The 19,617-nt window shown below is 48.8% G+C and overlaps 1 protein-coding gene across 5 annotated transcripts in view; it reads right to left on the reverse strand.

Annotated features, from left to right (window-relative positions):
- Window positions 1-6,524: 6,524 nt before the first annotated feature.
- The window catches only part of MSI2 (musashi RNA binding protein 2), a 257,243-nt gene continuing 244,150 nt past the window's right edge, over window positions 6,525-19,617 (reverse strand). For 4 of the 5 annotated variants that reach the window (XM_086475064.1, XM_086475063.1, XM_086475062.1 and 1 more), the window contains 2 exons: window positions 8,345-8,553; window positions 6,525-6,566 (listed from right to left, as the gene is read on the reverse strand). In XM_086475064.1, the coding sequence (XP_086331190.1) occupies window positions 6,525-6,566; window positions 8,345-8,553 (251 nt within the window). The remainder of the gene's footprint in view (window positions 6,567-8,344; window positions 8,554-19,617) is intronic. The other variant, XM_086475065.1, reaches the window with a different exon arrangement.

Below are 19,617 nucleotides of genomic sequence, written 5' to 3' on the forward strand. Positions count from 1 at the left end.
TTTTTTTTTTTTTTATTATTTTTTTGGTAATTTTTATTACAGTATTAAAGTATTGCTTAGCTTACAGAATCTCCTCACGTAGTGTTCGCACACGGCAATGGGTTTGACTTGGATTCTGTACGTATGAAACTCTACAGTGTCTGTGCGCAGACCGGGATCTGCCGGTGTGTCTTCGATGCATCCTGTCTCTTCACCCTACACTAACTTCAGCTTTCTGCTTGAACTATTTAGCTTAAAAAAACAAACCAAACCACTAAAAAAAATAATTCAGAAAATTCCACCCAAGAGACATTTCCATAGCATAAAAGACAGCTAGGAGTTAGTGTTGGTTTTTTTTTTTTTTTTTTTTTTTGTAAACAGTTTCATATGCAATATCATACATAACCATGGCTGGCCTTCAGTAAAAATGTAGTAAACTATATTGCTTTAGTATTGATTATGTTGCATTGAGTGAATGGCAGAAACGAAACAGGAAGGTAACTGTGGCTGGAGTCGCTAGCCCTCATTCACACTACAGATGAAAACAGCATCCTAGGCTTCAGAGCAGGGAAGAAAAGAAATCCGAACACCTTTCAGGTCGTTATTACCAACAATTACCCAATGGTTGAACTAGCCTAGCAAGATGTGTGACATTCACCAGCGGTACGCTGCTGTACAATGGAAAAAAAATAAACTTACAGCAAAGAGAGCCATGCTACCTTAAAGTCCAAGCTACAAATTCAACTTAAAATGAACATTAATGAAGAAAAAATAATAATAATAAAAAAAGGACAAATCAGGCTTCATTTCAATCAAGCCAATCACAAAGGGCTTTTTTCTTTTGAAGGGGGGCGGGAAGCCCAGCTCCTGGGGCTTGCTGCAGCTCCTCGCCGGGTGACCCCGCGGCTGGGCTACAGCCCGTCCCGCGGCAGGGGCGGCGCGGCGCCAGGCGCCCCGGGCAGGGGGAGAACCTGCCCGCGCCGGGGAGGCGCTTTGGGTGCCCACGTCACACGAGGAGATGGAAACCTCTCTCGTTGTGGTCGCTCCGGGGGTAGCGGGTCCGTCCGGGCTATTTGGAGCGGAAAGGGCAAGACCCCTCAGAACGGCCCTTCACTCGCGGTGCTTGACTAAAACAAAGGTGGAGCTGAACCTTTGTGCTGAAAAATTTACAAAAAACCCCCAAACAAACGGACGAAGAAAAAAAAAAACCCCTTCGAAATGGACTTCTAGATGAGTGGGGGACTAACGTGAACTTAGTCTAGGTAGCCACATCAAAACATATCGGATTCCACGACATTTGTGCTATGGGCCACTGGGACTTCTCAAAAGGTATATAAACATCTAAAACATATTCACACAGATTAGCAATTTCTTCTGAGCATTCTTAAAAAAATATTTTTTTTTTTCTCTTAGTAAAATCGTTTTAATATACCGTGCCTCCCTCTTTTAAAAAATAAATTAAAAAAATCCAGTTTTGCATATCTAGCATTAGCATTTAAGGTAGTATGGCACATCCCCTTAGTCAAGGGTGGGGATCTACAAATGCCTTAGGAGTTTGCCAGCATTTTTAACATTGTGAGACCTTTGGTTAGTTGAAACCGCATCAGATCAGCAAAATTAAAAAAAAAAAACAAAACAAAGAGGAAAGAAAACCCAAAGAAAAGAGGAAAGAAAAATAAAAGGAAAACCTTCCCAAAATTATTAGCATTTTTTTTCTTCTTAAATAAGAGAAAGTTCTATCCTTACTGGTCCTAAATCTGAATAACTACATCTAAATTTTTAACCTTAATTACGATACACCTACCAATATGTACTAGAAGAGGAAGAGAGAAAGAGGGGGGGAAAAATTCACTACACTAGCATCAGGACAGCACTCTTACAAGATAGCCATTTTATACACTATTAACATACAACAATGATCAACAAAGAATATTCTATGAGGTGACAGGGAATGGAGAGGAAAACCAACTGGTAGTACAGTACATCATCAACATTGACAAAATATCAATAAAAAATTCCCTGACGGTACATTGAATTTCAGGGAATTTGGTTTGTTGTTTTTTTTTCGTTTTTATTTTTTAAAGAATTGTTTTATTTATTTTATTACTTGATCAAGTCTCAATATTTAAAAAGCGTCCAGCATTTTGCTTAAACCTGGTTGTTCTGAAATAAGAAAAAAACCTAAAATATTACATAAAAAGCATGATTCTTTTTTAAAAACAAGAAAAACAAGGTTTTCTCCTTTCGGTTAGCAGTATGGTGCCTTGTTTCTGTTAAAGATGCCTTGCTCTACCTTGTCTATTGAATGTCTACATTAGTCTACTTGTTAGTAAAATTTACAAAAATAGGAGTGCAGCAGCTCTTTTTAACAAATGTCGCATTCAGTGTCTTATACTGGCTGTACCTAAAGTACCAAATTTATAAACGTAACAATTTAAAAAAATATTAATAAAACTTGTCAATATTACGTTAAAAAAAGAAGAAATATATCCACACTACAGTATGTTCTTAATGCCACCTACCATGTTGTACTTCTAGTTTGCTGTTGCAGGCCTATTTACCAATATTAAAAAAATTAAATTAAAAAATATCCTTCATAAGTTTCCTCCCCCAACAGAGGACCATATATATAACAGCCAAATATTAAACATGTGCAAATAGGAAACTGTCAGTTTTTCCCCTACCAGTCACAGTGCAATGATGTTTTATACTTTATTTTTTTTTTTTAAATTCTGTTTACAACTACAATAAATTAAAATCTTCCGTTGCTTCTAGGGTGAAACTTGTAGCACTGAGGTATTCCCAAAAAAAAAAAAAAAAAAAAAACCAAAAAGAAAAAAAAAAAAAACAAAAGAAAACCAAAGTTGCTTTTCTAATTTGTTAATACAGAAAGTAATGGATAAAAAAGGAACCACGCAAGCTCTGAAGCCGCTCTGCCTGCAGCCTCGGCGGAGGGTGCCCAGAGCAGCTGAAATGACTGGACAGCAAGTTGATCTAGTTTAAAACAACAACGAAAAATAAAAAATTTAAAAAAAAACCAACCAAAAAAAGGTGTGCTTTGAACCGTAAATGCGTTAAACAGGAAAACCGTAGCTTCTTTTTCAGTCTTGGGAAAAGCAGGTTTGAAACGAAAAAAATACCACGAGACTGTTCCTTTGTAAGCTGTGCACGTCTGAGAGCGAAGATGCTGGTATGACGCCAGGAGAGCTGGCAGGGCCACCCCGCCCCGGGAGCAAGCAGCAGTGTGCGCGTCGCCCAGCGCCCGCGGGCCAGCTCCGGCAGTTGGTCAAAAAGTCGACAACTTTCTTTTTTTTTTTTCTTCCGTTTTCATAGAGAAACTGCCTTAGGCTGACTCCATCACAAAAATAGGTCTGTATTTCTCTTTCTTAATAGTTTCTATGTAGTTAATGGAATTGTATTTACAGTATTTTTTTTTCTTTTTTTTTTTCAGAATTCACAATTTCAAAAAACCTTATATCGCCTCTTTCAACAAAAAAAAGCACTTATAGAAAAAGGACGCACAAAAAGTTTGTCGCCCTTGCCTTATTGCCGAAAATAGATAGAATCAGGTTAACGAAGACGCCACAAACGAAAAGAAGGGCTAGAGAACCTGCTGCTCACCCGCGCCCCCCGCGCCCTGCAAGGCCACCCCGAAACCGTGCCCGCCGCCGGCTCTGCTCCCCCCGCCACCCTCGGCGGCGGCAGAGCCGGTACCGGCGGCTGAGACTCCTGTCACCATCTCAGCATCCTTTAAGCAACAACGACTACGTAAAAGAGAAGGAGAAGGAGGGGAGGTGGGAAAGAAAAACGAAAGAAACCCCTTAATATAAACAGTTACGCTATGGTTAGGCTCTCGCTAGATACACAAAGAATTCGAACTACGTGGCTACGAGACTATGTCAAAATGCTACGAAAAAATGTGGTTTGGAGAGGTTTAAAAAGAGGAGGGGGGGGGGGAACCCATCAAGAAAATAAAACGAACAAGAAATGGATTTTATATACATACTTTTAAAAGCTGTTGTTTTTATAGTACAGCAGATTCATGAGATGATGAGAGAGATTTTAAACAACCTAAGTCCGTCGAGTGCCACCTCCAGTTTGTCTGCGTTATCGGTGATGATGTAGTGCTCAAAGTCTGATGAGATCACCCAAACATGGGCCCGCTCAGAAACTTCGCCCCGTCTTGCCCGGACATCCAGAGAGACTCTGCGGGGAGGAGACGGCAGACACAGGACACGGAGGAGATGAGCGTTAATTGAGCTCCATCGGGATTTCTTCCCCCAAAACCCCCAAGCGTTGGCCAACGCCGTGCGAAGCCGCAGCGCGCTCCGACCCCCACCAAGGGGGAAGCCGGCGCGAGCCGGGTGAAAGGCAGAGGCGTTGCTGGGGCGGCCGCCGCGGGAGAGGGCGTCGGGCGCATTTACTGCGCTCGCTTTGCCGCTCCGTCCCCGCGGCAGGCAGCCGGGCAGCCGAGCCCGGACCCGAGGCAGGCAGCGCCTTCCCGGGCAGGCTGGGTTTAGCTTGCTGCTGGGCTGCTTTGGGAACAACAACGTGCGACTTGATGTATCAGGAGCACAAAAACTGTCCCTCAGGCATCTGTTACGCCGGGAATTTACACAGCTTCGGTAAAATGAGTTTTTTCTAAAGGCACGGCTGAAGGACTTGAAAGGTAACAACTTTTACAGGGGCAGAGGGGTGATGATTTATTTTATAACAGAGGCTTCTGCTTCTAACGCTCTGCTCCTGCCCGGTGCTTAGCGCTGAGGTGGAAATAAATATCCGGGGACCGGTTCTGCAGGCGGCCGCTCGCCGGGCTGGCTGCGGCGAGGAATGCGCCCTGCTCGCGCTTTTTTGGGGGTGACCTCCAAAACGCGTCCTCAACCCAGGGCGAGGTCCCACCAGCACCCCGCAGGTCTGCAGGAACGGTGGGTCCCTGCCCCGGGGAGACGCAGCTCGGCCAAATTCATCCCCTACGGTCGCATCCTGCCCCGGGGAGGGGGGCGGCCGAGGGACCAGAGCCCTCGGGATGCGCCGCCGCAATAAAAATTTCAAACTCAGTGGTCCTTGAGGAATTAATAATAAGGCTCATTTCCTCCTCTCAAAATCTATTTTAATTAGTAATGAGCAACATTAAAAGCACTTTCTGTTTTTAAGTCATTAATGGTTTGAGTCTTAATACTGGCCAGTAAATGATGGTTACGGTTTGATGTGTTGTGGTAAGTGTAAAATGATTACAGCACATTAATCTGATGAGCGCTGCCTTCGCTGCAGCGTTATTAGCGTGAATGATGATGTTCTGCTCAGGTCTCCAGCCGGCGTGGCGCACCACCTCGTTGTTACAAAGGCTGACGGCCCACAAAACGTGAGGGATTCTGACAAATTGATCTCTGAACACACACCGAGACGTGCAAATAATAACTGGCATTAAAGCAAGAGTGCTTGGGCCACTTTTTTCTTTCCAATAAAAATAATACTTGATGGAGCAAATCAATTGACGGAACAATTTCAGGTAATCTTGGGTGTATGTGGGTAGGTGAAGAGTAAATAGAAAACACCTTTATTCACTAGTACTCGGGTATAAATCTATTTTTATACAATTTAAAGCCTCCAAACGTTTTCCACAGTTCCCAGCCCCTCGACTAACTGTAATTCTAATTTCATACACCGATTTTGAACGTAAAACACATGACATTGATCAGGTGGTGCTGGGCAAAAGGCAGAGAAATAAAATGTCACATCCAATACATTTGTCGGTATGGACTAAGAGCCCTCGAGGTAAACCTCTGCCATTTAATGGGGTAACTTCTGTTTTTCATTGACTGAATTTTCTAATCTACTCTGTTCTTGGTGTGAGAGTATTTGTTTGCAAAGATGAATATGCCAAAGGCCAAAAAAATAATAAAAAAAATTTTAAACATTTAATTAACTTGAGCTTAGTTCAAAGGGTAGGAAACTGGCAGCGATCCAAGGATGCATTACTCAGGTAATATCTTTAATTTAATTTGCTTAGGTTTAATTTTTTTTTAATCTTGATAATTGCTCTATGGCTACTAGTTACAATGTTATCTTTTAGCTGTAATATTTGGTACAGCACTTAATTAAGAACGATGCTTTCTCTGCAATAAAGCAGTGGGGCTCGTCTGTTTTTAGGCGAGCGCATCGGTAGCCGCCCGCTAACCCCCACTGGGGATGCTGGCCGCTGGCCCTTGCTCGTTTCCCCACAGGTTTCCGGGATCGCTGGTTTTTCTGTGGGGTTTTTGGCTCTCCAAATTATTGCACTAAGTGTCATGAATATGAAAATATGATTTTTTTGGGGGGGGGAGGTGTTTAGCTCCTGATCCGTCTTCCAGTTTCCAACCCGTGAGATTGATTTGAATAACACAAATCACAGAAAGGAATGATTAAAGGCCAAGGAAAGACAAAATGAAGATAAAAAATTGTTCACTTAAAAGTAAATATAGGGGAGATGGTAGTTTAGCACAAAGTACAAATGGTATATACTGTAATACCTCCAAGTGAGATGGCAACCAACCATGTGTAACGTTTCAATGGTATCCATTTGTAAAAGCCGTTGCAATCAAAGGTCCCTAAAATTGCACAATTGTTAAGTTCATCAGTGCTCTATACACGGGAACAGATGATTATTAATTTTGGCAAGAAATTATCAAAGGACTTGAAAGACTGTGTTGCCAGCATGAATAGGTATTTCCGAGAGCTGTTCTGGTCACCAGTGACTCGGTGTGCTGCACCCTACGGTTACCTTTCCAAGACCATCATCTTCTCATTCCCCCAGCTGCAAAAACCAGCTTTGGGTTTTCCCTTCTTTATTTTTAAACCAGGGTTAGTAAATGGAGAGTGTTAAATAAATATAGACGTAAAAAAAGCTATGGGATTCTTTGCAGTTATTGGGGGAAATTAAGAGGCTGCCAATCTGCAAGTCAAATACAAAATCGTTCTTTGGAGAAGAGTTAGTGCAGACAAATCCGCATGGCCAGGCCTGCCCCTCGTATCCTACCACTTGAAAAACTGGGATGTTGCTGAGGCCAAAGTGCCCGAGTTTTCAAGAACTAAAAGGTCTTTCTCTTTAGGTGAAAAATGGAAATAAGAGATGTTGGCGAGCAGGGAGATGGCAGTTTAAACTGACGCAGCTCTTAGCAGAGCAGCGATATTCCGCATTGGGTACCAGAATTGATCCGAAGGGATTGTCAGTCCCTGCGTGACCACGGGACGGGCAGGACCGGGACGGGAATTGAGCACAAGGGCACCAACGGAGGCAGCAGGGTTTTCTGTCTTTCCGGATACCAGTTGCTTAGGCAACAAAAGAAATGCAATTTGAGGAAATTTGTCTGCACTACGCTCCCGCTCCCCCCACTCACCCAATTTGGTCAGAGAGGGAAATTCTCCGCTCAGTTTGAGGGATCTTGGGGGAGCCCTCTGTACTTCGCCACGTTTGCAGTACAAGAGGGGAAAAAAAAAAAAAAAAAACACCTCATCGTTTTACTACAAAAAAAAAAGGAACCAACTTCAGTTGCAGTTGTTCTGTTTGGGAGACTGACAGCCGCCAAAGAGGTCCAACCCCATTCATGCTAACACACACAGGTAAAACAGCGCGGGCTGAAGAACATGCAGCTTTGTTAAGCGAATCTCCGCTGCCCGTCATTAGTGCGGCGGCAGACCCGCGCGGCATTAAGAGGCACTTTTCCAGCGACCTGACACCGGGACGGAAGCGACTTACTTGTAACCTGCGGATTTTCAGGACTGTCAGCGGTGCCGTAACCGGCTGGAAGTGACCCAGGGGGTCGGCAAGCGCCAGCGGCCACCCCTGGTCCCCAGGGACGCTGCCATTACAGGGAGGGGTGGAGGGGAGCGGGACGAAGGGATGGCCGTCCCCTTGTCGGGGTGGCTGTGGGCAACCCTGGGGTCCCGCCGGCTGAATTAACGAGCCGTTTCTTGCTTGTTCAGGTGGGAGCAGGGACTGGTCCGCTGTCTGCAAGTGGGTGCATCGGCTGGGATGAGCGGTTGGGCTGATACGAAGCCCAAGTACAGACAAGCAGGAACTTTAAAGCCCATAATTATTAAATATTTCCTTTTGAAATGCGTCAAGTCTGGACCGCAGAAGGCGCCAGACGAGCGTTTCCAGCCGAGTTGGTAGCTGGAGCGGCGCGGCCCGTCGGCAGCTCCAGCGGTCGGGCACAGCTCCAGCAGGCTACAGCAGCAAGGCGCTACGCTCGCCGTCAGGTCACGATTAACACGATAAACCAACATAAACTCGCCCCTCCAGTGTCATTAAACAACGACCCCCCCCCCCCGCCCTTGACCGCCAAGCGGGGGCGGCGGCTGCGGCGCCGGCACACGCGGTACTTACGGCGATCCCGTGGCCGAAGCCGGAGCCCGGCTGCGGGCTGGCGGCGCTTATGTAGTTACCCACGCCGGAGTCCTGGCTGGCCGTGCCGTAGAGGTCCGCGACGGGCCCTGGGCTGTTGGCCCCGGGGAAGCCTCCGGGTCGGGCTGGGTTGGAGCCTGCCGGGGAAGCGGGTGCGCCAAAATTCGGTTGAGCACTGTAGCTATTCAAGACTGGTGTGCAGAGAATAAAGCTGGGTATGAGGCCAGACGCCGGGCATGCACCGTTATTACAAAGCCAAACACCAGAATAAACAGCCTAGGCCCAACTTCTAACACTTAACCAAGGCCATGCGATAGGAGAGCAAGTACTGGATAAGAGTCAGCCCGTACTACTACGAAGCTTAGAGCTCCAAAAATATATATATGGATATATATAAAAAAAAAAAGAACAATCATTCAACACACTACTGCAACCAGAGACTGGAGGTGCTCATTTTCACCAAATTATCACAAAATATAATAGGTATTTTTCAACATCTGACTTGATGCTCATGCAGTAGTAACAAGTTCTCTAGGTCTGGGCACGCCGAGACAGCATTCACATCCCATGCAAACTACAAAGGAACTAGTTTGAGACTACACATTGTGGTAATATTGATATTAAAATGTTGACAGCAAATAACTTCAATCGTGTCTAGGAAAATCGTTTTTGGATCCATTCGATACTTTTGAAAAAAAAAAACCCGCCCTTTTAAATCAGTAAGCTGTAGAAATAGTTCAATAGTTGTTTTTTTTTTTTTCTTTAAATGGTACGGAATGGAACAGTTTGGAATTTCTTTTTTTTTTAATATGACCAAGGAGACTGTTGTTTTATTTAATTTTTTTCCTTTTGATTTGGAGAGCGAAGACCTACCTTCGTCTCCAAAACCATGCTTGGGACATCAACCAAAATGAAACAAATAAATAAAGATCAAAAGCAAAAAAGAATTCCAGAGGGTGTATGACAACTCACCTCCTAACGTGGAAGTAAAAGAAAATTTTTTTTTTTTTCCTCCCTTTATTTTTTTTTTTTTTTGAGACAGAAAAACAATGTAAATAAGAATGATACTAAAGAATAAGTTTAGATATTAAAGCATGTTAGATGATCAGGCTTCTGGCATTTCTCACGGTTGCTCTCGGATGTAAAATTTATGAGTAAGAAGTTTCAATGCAAAAGAAAAGTCAGCGGACTGGGAGGAGCTGGATGGAAATGGCTGGCGGGAAGCTGGAGCTACACCTGAGTGGTTCTCGCAAGGTCCTTCGGGAGCGCGCGGAGCCCGGCCTGCCCGCGCCAACTAGCGCCTTCCCCCCGCGTGCCGGTACCGGCAGCGCCGAGACACACGGCCAAGGGCTGACGGCCGGCCTCGGGCCGCCCGGTTACCGGGGCTGAGCACGCCGCCGCCCACACGCCCGGGGACGGGACAAGCCCAGCCGCGGTGCCGAACACCGCAGCCTGCCCCGGCAGCCCCAGCCGGGCGCTGCAGGTATCGGTACCGCCAGGCACCCGACCCGCGGCAGATCCCGTCGCCTCCACCTTCTTCAGCCTTTTCCTCCGGCTGCAACTTCCCGCGTACCTTCCCAAGGCACTAGAAAGGGTTTGTAACGGCTGACGGCCTGCAGTAGCCCCCGGCCACGAGCCCGCGGCTCAGAGCCGCGCTGACCGGCCGCAGGGTTCTGCTGGGGGTCACTCAACTCTACTGCTCACTCAACCAGGGCGCCCGAGGGAAGGCTTTGGCAGCACCTTACGTGGGCTCAGCCCAGATTTGCTGCTGGGCCACCACCTCTCCTGCCCTGGACCCTTCCCCCTGCACCGCCCTCCCAAGAGGTCCCCATTTTTCAAAGGAATGAAGGAACTGCTCAAAAAAAGCCAACCCGGCAGCTGTCGCCTCTGCGAGGACAGGGAAGTAAATTTTACAAAATGAATGGTTTAATGCAGGTCTGAATTGGTAGCAGGGGAAAGTAAGTAGGACATCTAAGGGAGCAAGTTAAAAGAAATAAGGCATGAGAGGGTAAACAGATTTTGGAATTCACTGGCAAACAAAGCGCCTTTTTTTATTATTAAAGATTAAATGTCAAGATAACATTTGGCCTTCTCACTCGTGAAGAAAAAATATCCAGCTGAGATGTTCAAAAGCCCTTTATTACTTTAAGCTAGCACTTTTTTTTCCCCCTTTTCTTCCTTCTAGTTCAATAAAATGGAGGCGAGTTTTTCTGCCAAGTCACACAGAAAACCCCGTGGGCCGCTCTGAGCACAGGCAGAGGGACACAGCCAGGCAAGGGAGGGATCTGTTCGTAAAATACTCCTGCCAGCACCCCTGGCAGTGCCAGGCGAGCCCAGTGCACTGCCACCGCCTCGGGGCCAGGAGCAAGGGCCAGCCTCGGCCCCAAGCAACTGCCCACGCGATGCCCAGAGCCACCCACCGCCGCGGGGAGGAGCAGCGCACGCCACGTGCTGACGAGCCGCGGCGATGCCGTGGCTGGCAGGACAGACAGACGTACACCGTGGCATCCAGAGGGGGAGTGCTGTGCCATTAACCCGCAACCACAGAACGGTGCGCGGGGCACGAGGGGACGTGCTTTGCCACGTCCCGAAACCTTGCAAAGAGAACAGCAAACGAAGACTGAGGAGCCAGGGAGACGCTCTGTCCCCCCTCGGCCATCCCACCCCGGCCACTGCCATTTACACCTCTAAGAAGACTGGAAATACACGAGTTGCTTAACATTTGCCTTACAACAGCTGCTCCACGCTCACCTGGAGCCAGAGGGGCTTTTACCACCGCTTTGAAACAACAGCAAAGGGACCGCGATCAACTTCCCCAACAGGCAAAACATGATGGGGTCTGGTAAGAAATGACTGGAAACGACTTTGTTTTACCCAAACCTGGAATAATCTGAGACTAAAATGAGGAAGAATAAACCTCCCAAATCCCCCAGACTCCAGATAAGGTTTCAGTCCTCAAAGAAAATCTAAGACTCTTTGGAGACGTGTATCTTTATGACAAAGTTCCCGATGTCAGCTCAGCTGCCGGAGGAAGCAGAAGCTGTCCAAGAGCCACGGCCGCTGTGAGCTGCAGGAATTGCAGAGCATTAAGATTAATGCCTTGCAGGCTGGGAGGAATCTGAGACTTTTCCCCCAGCCACCGACATCCTGTGGTCTGAACAGGAAATAATTAAGGGCATTAGTTCAGAAGCACGTTGCTGAAAAACCATGAGGGGATTGAGCTGTCCCAGGAAAGGGGAGGGAACCACCGACCATGTCTTGATGCCAGTCAGTGGAGACCAGGAGCACAGCCCAACCTGTTGCCTGGTCCCAGCAGAGGTGCTGGCCGAGCTGACCAAGTATCTCCTGACTTCGTTTTGCTGGGAGGACCCACCAGACTGATTCAGCATTGCCTGGGGGTTGGCAGGGCCATCTCCTCCCCTTCCAAGGATTGCCAGCACTCAGGAAGTCCTGGTAGTCAAAGTACCCATTTCCAACATGCTCTGAAAGGTTCAGGTCCAATTTACCAACCAATTACACAGGAAACCATCCTGCACCGGACATTTCCACAGCTTTGAGACTGTGGCTAAGTGCCTCCAACTCAAGGGTTTCCTCAAGGCATAATCTGCAATCCCTAGTGTCACCAGGAAGCCCTGTGATAGATCAAGGTCAGGAGAGATGTGGAAAAGATTAGATGTGCCTGTAAGTCACAGCCAACCAACTTTTATCTTCTCCAGCCCCAACAATCTCCCGTCCTCTGGGTTACAGGAGCTCCTTCCTATGCCGATGGAGATCAAGAGACAGCAGCCAAGAGATGTGGCAGTGATGGGAACAAGGAAGGTTAATGTCTTGCTTGCTTCACTTTGAATTTGCTGTGTTTTTTCTTATGGAAAATGCTCTCAGCAAGGCTATTTTATTACTAACTCTTCTTGGTGCCCTTTAGCAGGGCCGCCTTTATTCACATTTAACGTGTGTGTAAGAGGCTTCTCGACACAACGTTTGGACAACAAGTGATTTATGTCAAGGAGCCAAGAGCTGGAGCCCAAAAGGCACCTGGCAGCCCAGGTTCACGCAGAGGCAGGAGGCTCAGTGGTGTGAAATGCTCTGCTGGGAGCAGGGATGGAGCTCGCTGGAGCTCGCTTATCAACTGCCTTCTCCTCCAAACTGCCATGTTAACACAGACCCTGCTCATACATTAATTCACGTTCAACAAGAAAGGTCACCATTGAAAGATAAACTCTCTTTCGATGAACTCTTGAGAAATTTCTAAGTCAGGATTCATTATGACATTTGCCTTTGCGGAGGGCGTATTACGCTAACGAGGATCCAAATGCCTCGCTGCGGGGGCGGAGAGGGCAGCCGGGTAAAGCACAACAAGTCGGATGCTGGAATCCACCCAAATAAGCTCAATTTAGCCACGAATGGTGAAGGGGAAGAGGGAGGGAAAGGGAGAAGAAATGCAAGGATTTTGACATTACCACCCTGCAAGGAGCACTTGCATGGCACCGGGCTGATGGTCAGTCCCCCAGGGCCTAGTAAATTAGACGTGATGACAAAGCAACGCTCCTAAGCGCCACTGAAGTGTGTTGTATTTCAGAGGAAACAAACCAGGTGAAATGTGTACAGAGGCGGAAGACAGGCACAGCACGGGGATCGCTGTCCCCCGCGCACAGCCCACAGGGAGCCTTCGGTGACGACGCTTTTCCCTCTCCTACAGCACCGAACCCCAAAGACTTGAACACCACTGTGGGGGGAGGTCTGGCTCCTACAGCAGTCTCTTCATGGTTAACTACTGTGGTTTGGCTTTTTTTTTTTTTTTTTTTAAAAACACGTAACAGATATGAGTTTCTTTTAAAAAAAAAGAAAGGTGAAGGACGGTGCAAAACACGGTTGGAGAAACTCATGGCTGCCCTCCCAGCCACAGAGCACAGGCAAGAAAAACCTCATGTCTGAAAGAAACCGCTACCTGATATACTGGATTTCCTCTTGGAGCAGAGGCAGGATACTTCAGGATGAGATATAGTGCCCCATTATCACAGCCAGAAATACATTCTACACTGGAGAGAGCAGCTGAGAGCGGAACGGAGCCGGCTGGAGCCGCCCCAGCTTCTCCCCATCCGCAGGCGCCCCCGTTCCCTGCCTGCACCCCACAGAGACACGTCTGCAAGTAACACTGGGACCCCACGGCTGCATGTGCGCTGGGACTGCCCCCCACTGTGCTCCTCAACTTCTAAAGCAGCTTCTCCTCATGGGAAATTCGCTTTTTAATCTCATGCCAAGCATTCACTACACCTAGTGCCGGTCATCTCCAGCACCTCCTTTCCTCCAAGGCCCTCCTCGCTCCTGCCCTGTCCCACCGGCCCCGGGGTGGCCTTCTGTACGAACAGGCTCCTTGACAACTTGTTGATCCAGCGCTCTAATGTCTGGATGACTCTCTCATCTACCATAAACAGCCACGCACAATTTGGCAGGCATTTCTACCATCAATGTTTATGATAATAACTACACGTGCTTGAAAGCAGCAGGAAATTTTCAATATAACTATCATTAAGACAAAATGCTTTAAATCAAAGCCATTACCCACTACCAAGACTCAAAGCTCACAAGATTAGGCTGTTTTTCCATCTTTATGAAAAATTCATATAACACGCTGCAAACATCATCTTCCAGCTCGAAGGAGCAAATGATATAATAACACTGAAGGCTGCTGACAGGGACGGCAACAGGCAGGGAACAGGGGGCGCAGGGCAGGGAGGTGCCATTCGGCAGCCGCCCGGCGGGGCGAGCCGATGGAGAGCAGGCACCCCAGTCCCACCAGCAGCAGCAAGCGGCCAGTTTTCACCTGCACACACCGCGGCCCGTCTCTCTGCCCACGATGGGTTCAGCAAGGCAAGGTCCCAAGCAGCCCAGCCAGCACAGGGAACTGCACCGCAGTCTGGAGGCATTTTAATTTGAGTCACTTGGGATTTTCAGACAAGACTTTCACGGAGGGAATATCACCTGTCACCTAAACGTTCCAGCCTGCTGTACTGCCTTCGCAACAACCCAAGCAGAAACGCTGCAGAGGACATTACGGTAAAACCATGGCGACTGCTGCAGGGAAGATCTCGCCCTTCCTCGGGGATCCCACGTGTCCTGAAGCACGGGCACTAATGGCCACGTCGTAGCGTGCATGACTAACAGACCAGCAGCCACAGCGTGATGCTGACACTTTAAATAACCAGCCACGGTATGGACTGTGGGAAAACTTCAGCACCGCATGCAAATCTTCCATCATTAGTGCTTAGAGCCTTATAAACATCATTAGCTAGCACCGCATCCACGCTGCAGACAGCTTGGCCAAAGCTAATTCTTTGTGCATTCTCGGCCGAAGTTAATGGGAGCTTGTGCCTTGATTTTCAGAGACGTTACAACCAAGATGTGATTTACCCAAGACTGGATGTACAAATTAACGCCAGTCTGAAATAAGACGTCCCTGCTCCTGGTTCTCGGTGGCCTGTTCAGGCTGCAAGAGCGCCCAGGCACAGCGCTGAGAATTAAATGCTCACATTTGGGCTCTTTTTTTCTATACCAATCACCGCACGCAGCTCCAGCTAGAGGCAGACACGTCCGTCTGTGGTCAGGCTGAACTATGGGAAGCATCACTGTCTTGTATCAACGCTTTCACGTACAGTGTTGTTTTGTGTCTGAGGCAGCACGCAGCGCACCTCAAATTCAGATCAATGCTCAAACTCAGAAATATCTCAGACATAATGAGCTGAAAACACTCAGATATTCTGGAGAGTAACAACGTACAAACAGCTCCCAACTAGCTCAAACAGAAAGTGGGAGACAAAGCAGAGAAACAAATAACCCCGGCGTCACAATTAGAGGTGCCATTTAGTACATCTCTCGCAGGGACCTGCAAGGCGCAGCACTTTGCTCCGGCTCTTCCCAGGCAGACTTGAAAAGCAAACAGCTCTCGGTGAGAAGCCTGTGACAGAGCTCCCCTGCAAGTACTGAGAGCTGTAAACATTTCGCTTATGACAGCCGGTTCAGTCCTGACGCTGGAAAACCAAACCATGAGCTTTGCGCCTTCCCTGTCGCCCCTGACACGGCTCTGTAATGGGGAGCAGCCAGGCAGCCCCGGGTTAGCGGCAGCAGTTGTCCCTCCCCTGCAGCTATATTGGCCCTGCAGGGAAAAAGAGAAAATAAAACAACTGTCGGGCTCATCAGTAAAATAAGTGGTGATGAGGCCAAGAGACACTGAGAGCAGCTATCTGCCGTAACAAGGTACTATTTGTACGTTATTTTCTATCTGCAGTCACACTTTAAAAGGTTGTTCTGCCTCTGCAGCCCCTTCGGAAACAGCTTCACACATCAAAATATCGCAGGGATAACGACAGAAAGCAGTGGGTGGTGAGCAGGTTCCCGGCTCAGCAATTACTGCTGGAAGTGAGCAGAGCACGGGGAGGGAGCACTGCCCAGCCCTGTCCCTGCTGCTGCCAGCACCCAGCCCCTGCCCCTGCCCCTGCGCGGGGCTGCTGGCAATTATTCACACCCCTCCGGCCCCCACCTCGCAGCAGCCCGAGCTGTTAGGAACCGAGCTGGACACGTCGGTGCGATAATGGCAACTGGGATCTTGTGGCAACCGCTCCAGCGCCCTCCTGCCGCGGTGCAGCACGGGGACTTCTGCTCCGGCACCGGCGTGGACGCGGAGAGCAACTGCCAAGCTACCTTCGAGGAGCTGTGCGGTTTCCTCAAGCTTGGGCAAGCTAAAAATTCAAGCGGTGCAGGTGTTTGAAAAACCCACCACCGTCCCCCTCGTGCACGCGGCAGGCACGTCAGCAGCGCCTGCTTCTGCTCAACACTGCCGTTAACGCAGCCGAAACATCAGCCACGTCTGGAAGCCGCTGATGTGCACCCATTTGCAGAAGAAAAGACACAAAATTCAACGTATTCAAGCCCAGCTTTTCTAAGTCCTGCAGTTATGTAGTAGGACAAATAAATGCACTTTCCAGCTGGGCTGTAATTTTTTGCGAACGATCAGTATTTATTGCCTAATCACATTTTCCATATTGCAAGTTAGCGGTGTCACTCTCGCGCCGGGCCGAGTGCTACACGGAGGCCACACAAAGCTTCGCTTGTAGAAGCTGCAATCAGGGAGCCAGCTCTTGTCACAGCCTTACAAAAGGATTTCCTCTCGAGCGGCTCATCTTTAATCATTATAAAAGCACAGAAGTTTAATCCATTTTTGATGTAAGCGCTAATAGCTTTGTGTCCTTGAAGTTCAAAGTGGTCTTCGTGCATGTCGCTAATTAGCCGAGCAAGCAGCCATTCAGCTCCCTCTCATGTTTCTAATTAGATCCTTAACAACAAACAAATGTCGACCTTACAAAGGCTGTGCTACGTTTCCCTCCATTAGTTAAACAGTTTGGGAGGGATGCGGTTCCCACTTGTCTGCAGCCCGCCCCCCCAGCACGGCACCGAGGGTTTTCGGGCTGAGGCGCTCGGGTGCCTCTGCTGCCCGTTGGGGACGTTCCACCTTACTGACGGCGTTTTCCAGGGGTGCTGAGCACCCCGGGGCTGCGCGGAGGGGGGTGACCACCCCACGGCCCCCCACACCCGCAGCCCAGCGCTGTGCTGCTCCGCTGACCCACCCCGCTGACCAGGGATGCTCACTGGCTGCATTGAGACAAGCAAATAAAACAGAGGCAAATAAGCTCTGTCCCATTAGTCATCTTCCTAACAGGTTTCTCCATCAATTCAACTGGTTTTATAGTGAATTTAAAATCTGGTGTGCTGTAACGTCTACATACTTCACATCAAGCGCTTGGGACCGTTTTCTTCCACTCTTTTTTGGCACCCGATGCTGGTAACGTGCTGCACCGGAGCCGTTTCAGCAGCACCAACACTCGCATTTCCATGCGCTCGGGGTTTCTGGGCAAAACTCTTTGCTCTGCAGTGCCCCCGCACTGGGGCATCCCGCACCCGGCGCTGCTCACCGCAGAGGGCACCGGCACGGCCCTGCACCCTCCCTCGGGCGAGGCCGGGCCAGGGGGGATAAATGAAGAGATTTCTGCCCCAGGGAACTGCTGCCGCGGCGCTTCCCCCCGACGCAGCGCGGAGGGCTGCGGACGCGGGCTGTTTCGCAGGGTCTGACCCCAGCGCTGTACCTGCTGTCTGCGCCTGCACATTAAGCTTTAACACTTATTACCATCCCTCCAGCTGGCAAATACGGGCTGAAGCTCGTGACGCTGCGCTAACGCGGACCTCTCTAGTAATTTTTCTGTTTAAAACGAAGGGAGAGCTGAGCCAGGCGACGCCGGCGCTTCCACCTCGCGCTGGGTAACATGAAAGCTGTTGCTACTTTTACCGTGGGCAACCACATCTGCATTAATTGTTTACCACAGCCCGGACAGGTCTTTTATTAATATTAATGAGTAACAGGGAACAAAAGGCCCCTTTATTTTTAGCCTACTCTAATTGCGTAGTAATTACTCATCTACAAAACAAATGAGCCGAACTCCATTGCCATAGCAACAGAAACTCCGGCCTCCCACTGTACCACATTAACTGGCTATCACTCCTGTTAATTTTAAATTGAAGCCTTTTGTACAATAACAGACAATACAGGAGGAAAATTAAAACAAAAACGGGTCTTTGTTTCGCTGCATATTCTAAATTGCTGTAGCGGGAGGGCATTGCCGGGGGGCACCTTCCTGCTGCTGCTGGACCCCCACGGGCTGGATGGATGCTCAGGAGCACAGCGGGGTTTTATCCAGGTAACAGAGCAGAAATCCAGCTCACAAACCCCCGGTGCCCTCCGGGCAATGATCCTCTCCTGCGGGAGAGCCTGTCCCAGGCACCAGCACACTGCGAGGTGCTGGGCACCTCCAGGAGACCTGCCCGGCCAGACAGGCGCCAAGGCCACGACCCAGCGAAGCAGAGTGAGGGGTCCTCCACGGCACGGTAATAACACCCCCAAAAAGGCAAACCTGAGCTCATCGATGAGGAAAGCTGCTGCCCACCACGCGGCGTCCGGGGGAGAGCTGGTGGCACCAGCTCTGCTGTCGGCAGCTGACACCCCAGCCCCTCGGGTGGGGAGGGTTTGGGCACAGACATGTGAGAGTCCTCACAGCACAAGCCTCTGGTCTCTTAACTATCAGGAAACACCCTTAAAAAGACCCAGCTGTGGGAGAGTACTACTTTCTAATAGCTCAAGTTTATATACCTGCAGACCAATTTTGCATTCTCTGGCAACTACTAATCCACCACACTCCTCAAGCTAATCCAGAGCCAGATGCACGCTAACATCTGCTGCAAGGAAAAACTCCACTGCTTCTTTTTCAGTTTTCTATTTCAGAAAGGAGAGAGAGAGAAAAAAATAACTGTAATTATGTATTTACTTTTAAAGCATTTGGGGAGAGAATCAGCATGAAAATACTCACAACAGTATGGCAGTAAAACGCGCGCTCTGTCCCATTTAGTAGTTGTTCCATTAATGGGTAACAGCCTGCGACTGCTGCCAGACAGGCGAGCTACCGCTCAGCTCAGCGAGCGCTTTCCACGTTTAGTGATTAAAATGCTCGAGACGGGCTCATGTGCTCGACTATCTCGTTGCACGGGAGAGCTCACGCCGAAGGCCTCGTTTCAAAACTTTACAACGACCCGTCTGCACCTTGCGTGGAACAAACTCTAATTACAACAGCCAAGAGCTCCGTCCTGCCGCTTCTGCTGGCAGAAAGGAAACAAACCCACCGATAACCGGCTGTTGCAGGGCTTTGCAGGGCTGGAGCGCGGCTGCCCCGCGAGGGTGGCGTGGGTCCTGTGCACCAGCGAGCCGGTCCCTGCACGGGCCACCAGCCTGCCCGCGGCACGAGGCGGCGGCCGCACCGCCACCGCGTGCCGTGTGTCAAGAGCAGCAGCTGGGATGAGCTCCGCCGAGGAGTGTTCTCCCATTGAAAATAATTCTCCTGATTGAAAAGACTATTAAAAGTTAGCCGCTAAATTCGTTAAAGATTAACTTCCACTGTACTTAAGCCTGCACTTCAGAGGTGGTCACTAATTGCACTGGAGATGATTTATCAAGCGCACAAGATTTCCTGCGACAAAATTATTGATTAAAGCTGATGTATTTTAACCACAACAGACTTCAGCCAGGAGCCCCGTAAAACAAGCGCTGCTGCGGTCAAGGCCTAACAGCAGCAGCACCAAATTGTTTCGGACCTACTGAATTTTCTGCTCGGCACTGCAGGAAGCTCAGTCCCTTGTGGATCAAAAAGATCCAAAAGTGT

This window comes from Leptosomus discolor, chromosome 18 (assembly GCF_034619465.1).
Source record: "Leptosomus discolor isolate bLepDis1 chromosome 18, bLepDis1.hap2, whole genome shotgun sequence".
Lineage (NCBI taxonomy): Eukaryota > Metazoa > Chordata > Aves > Leptosomiformes > Leptosomidae > Leptosomus > Leptosomus discolor.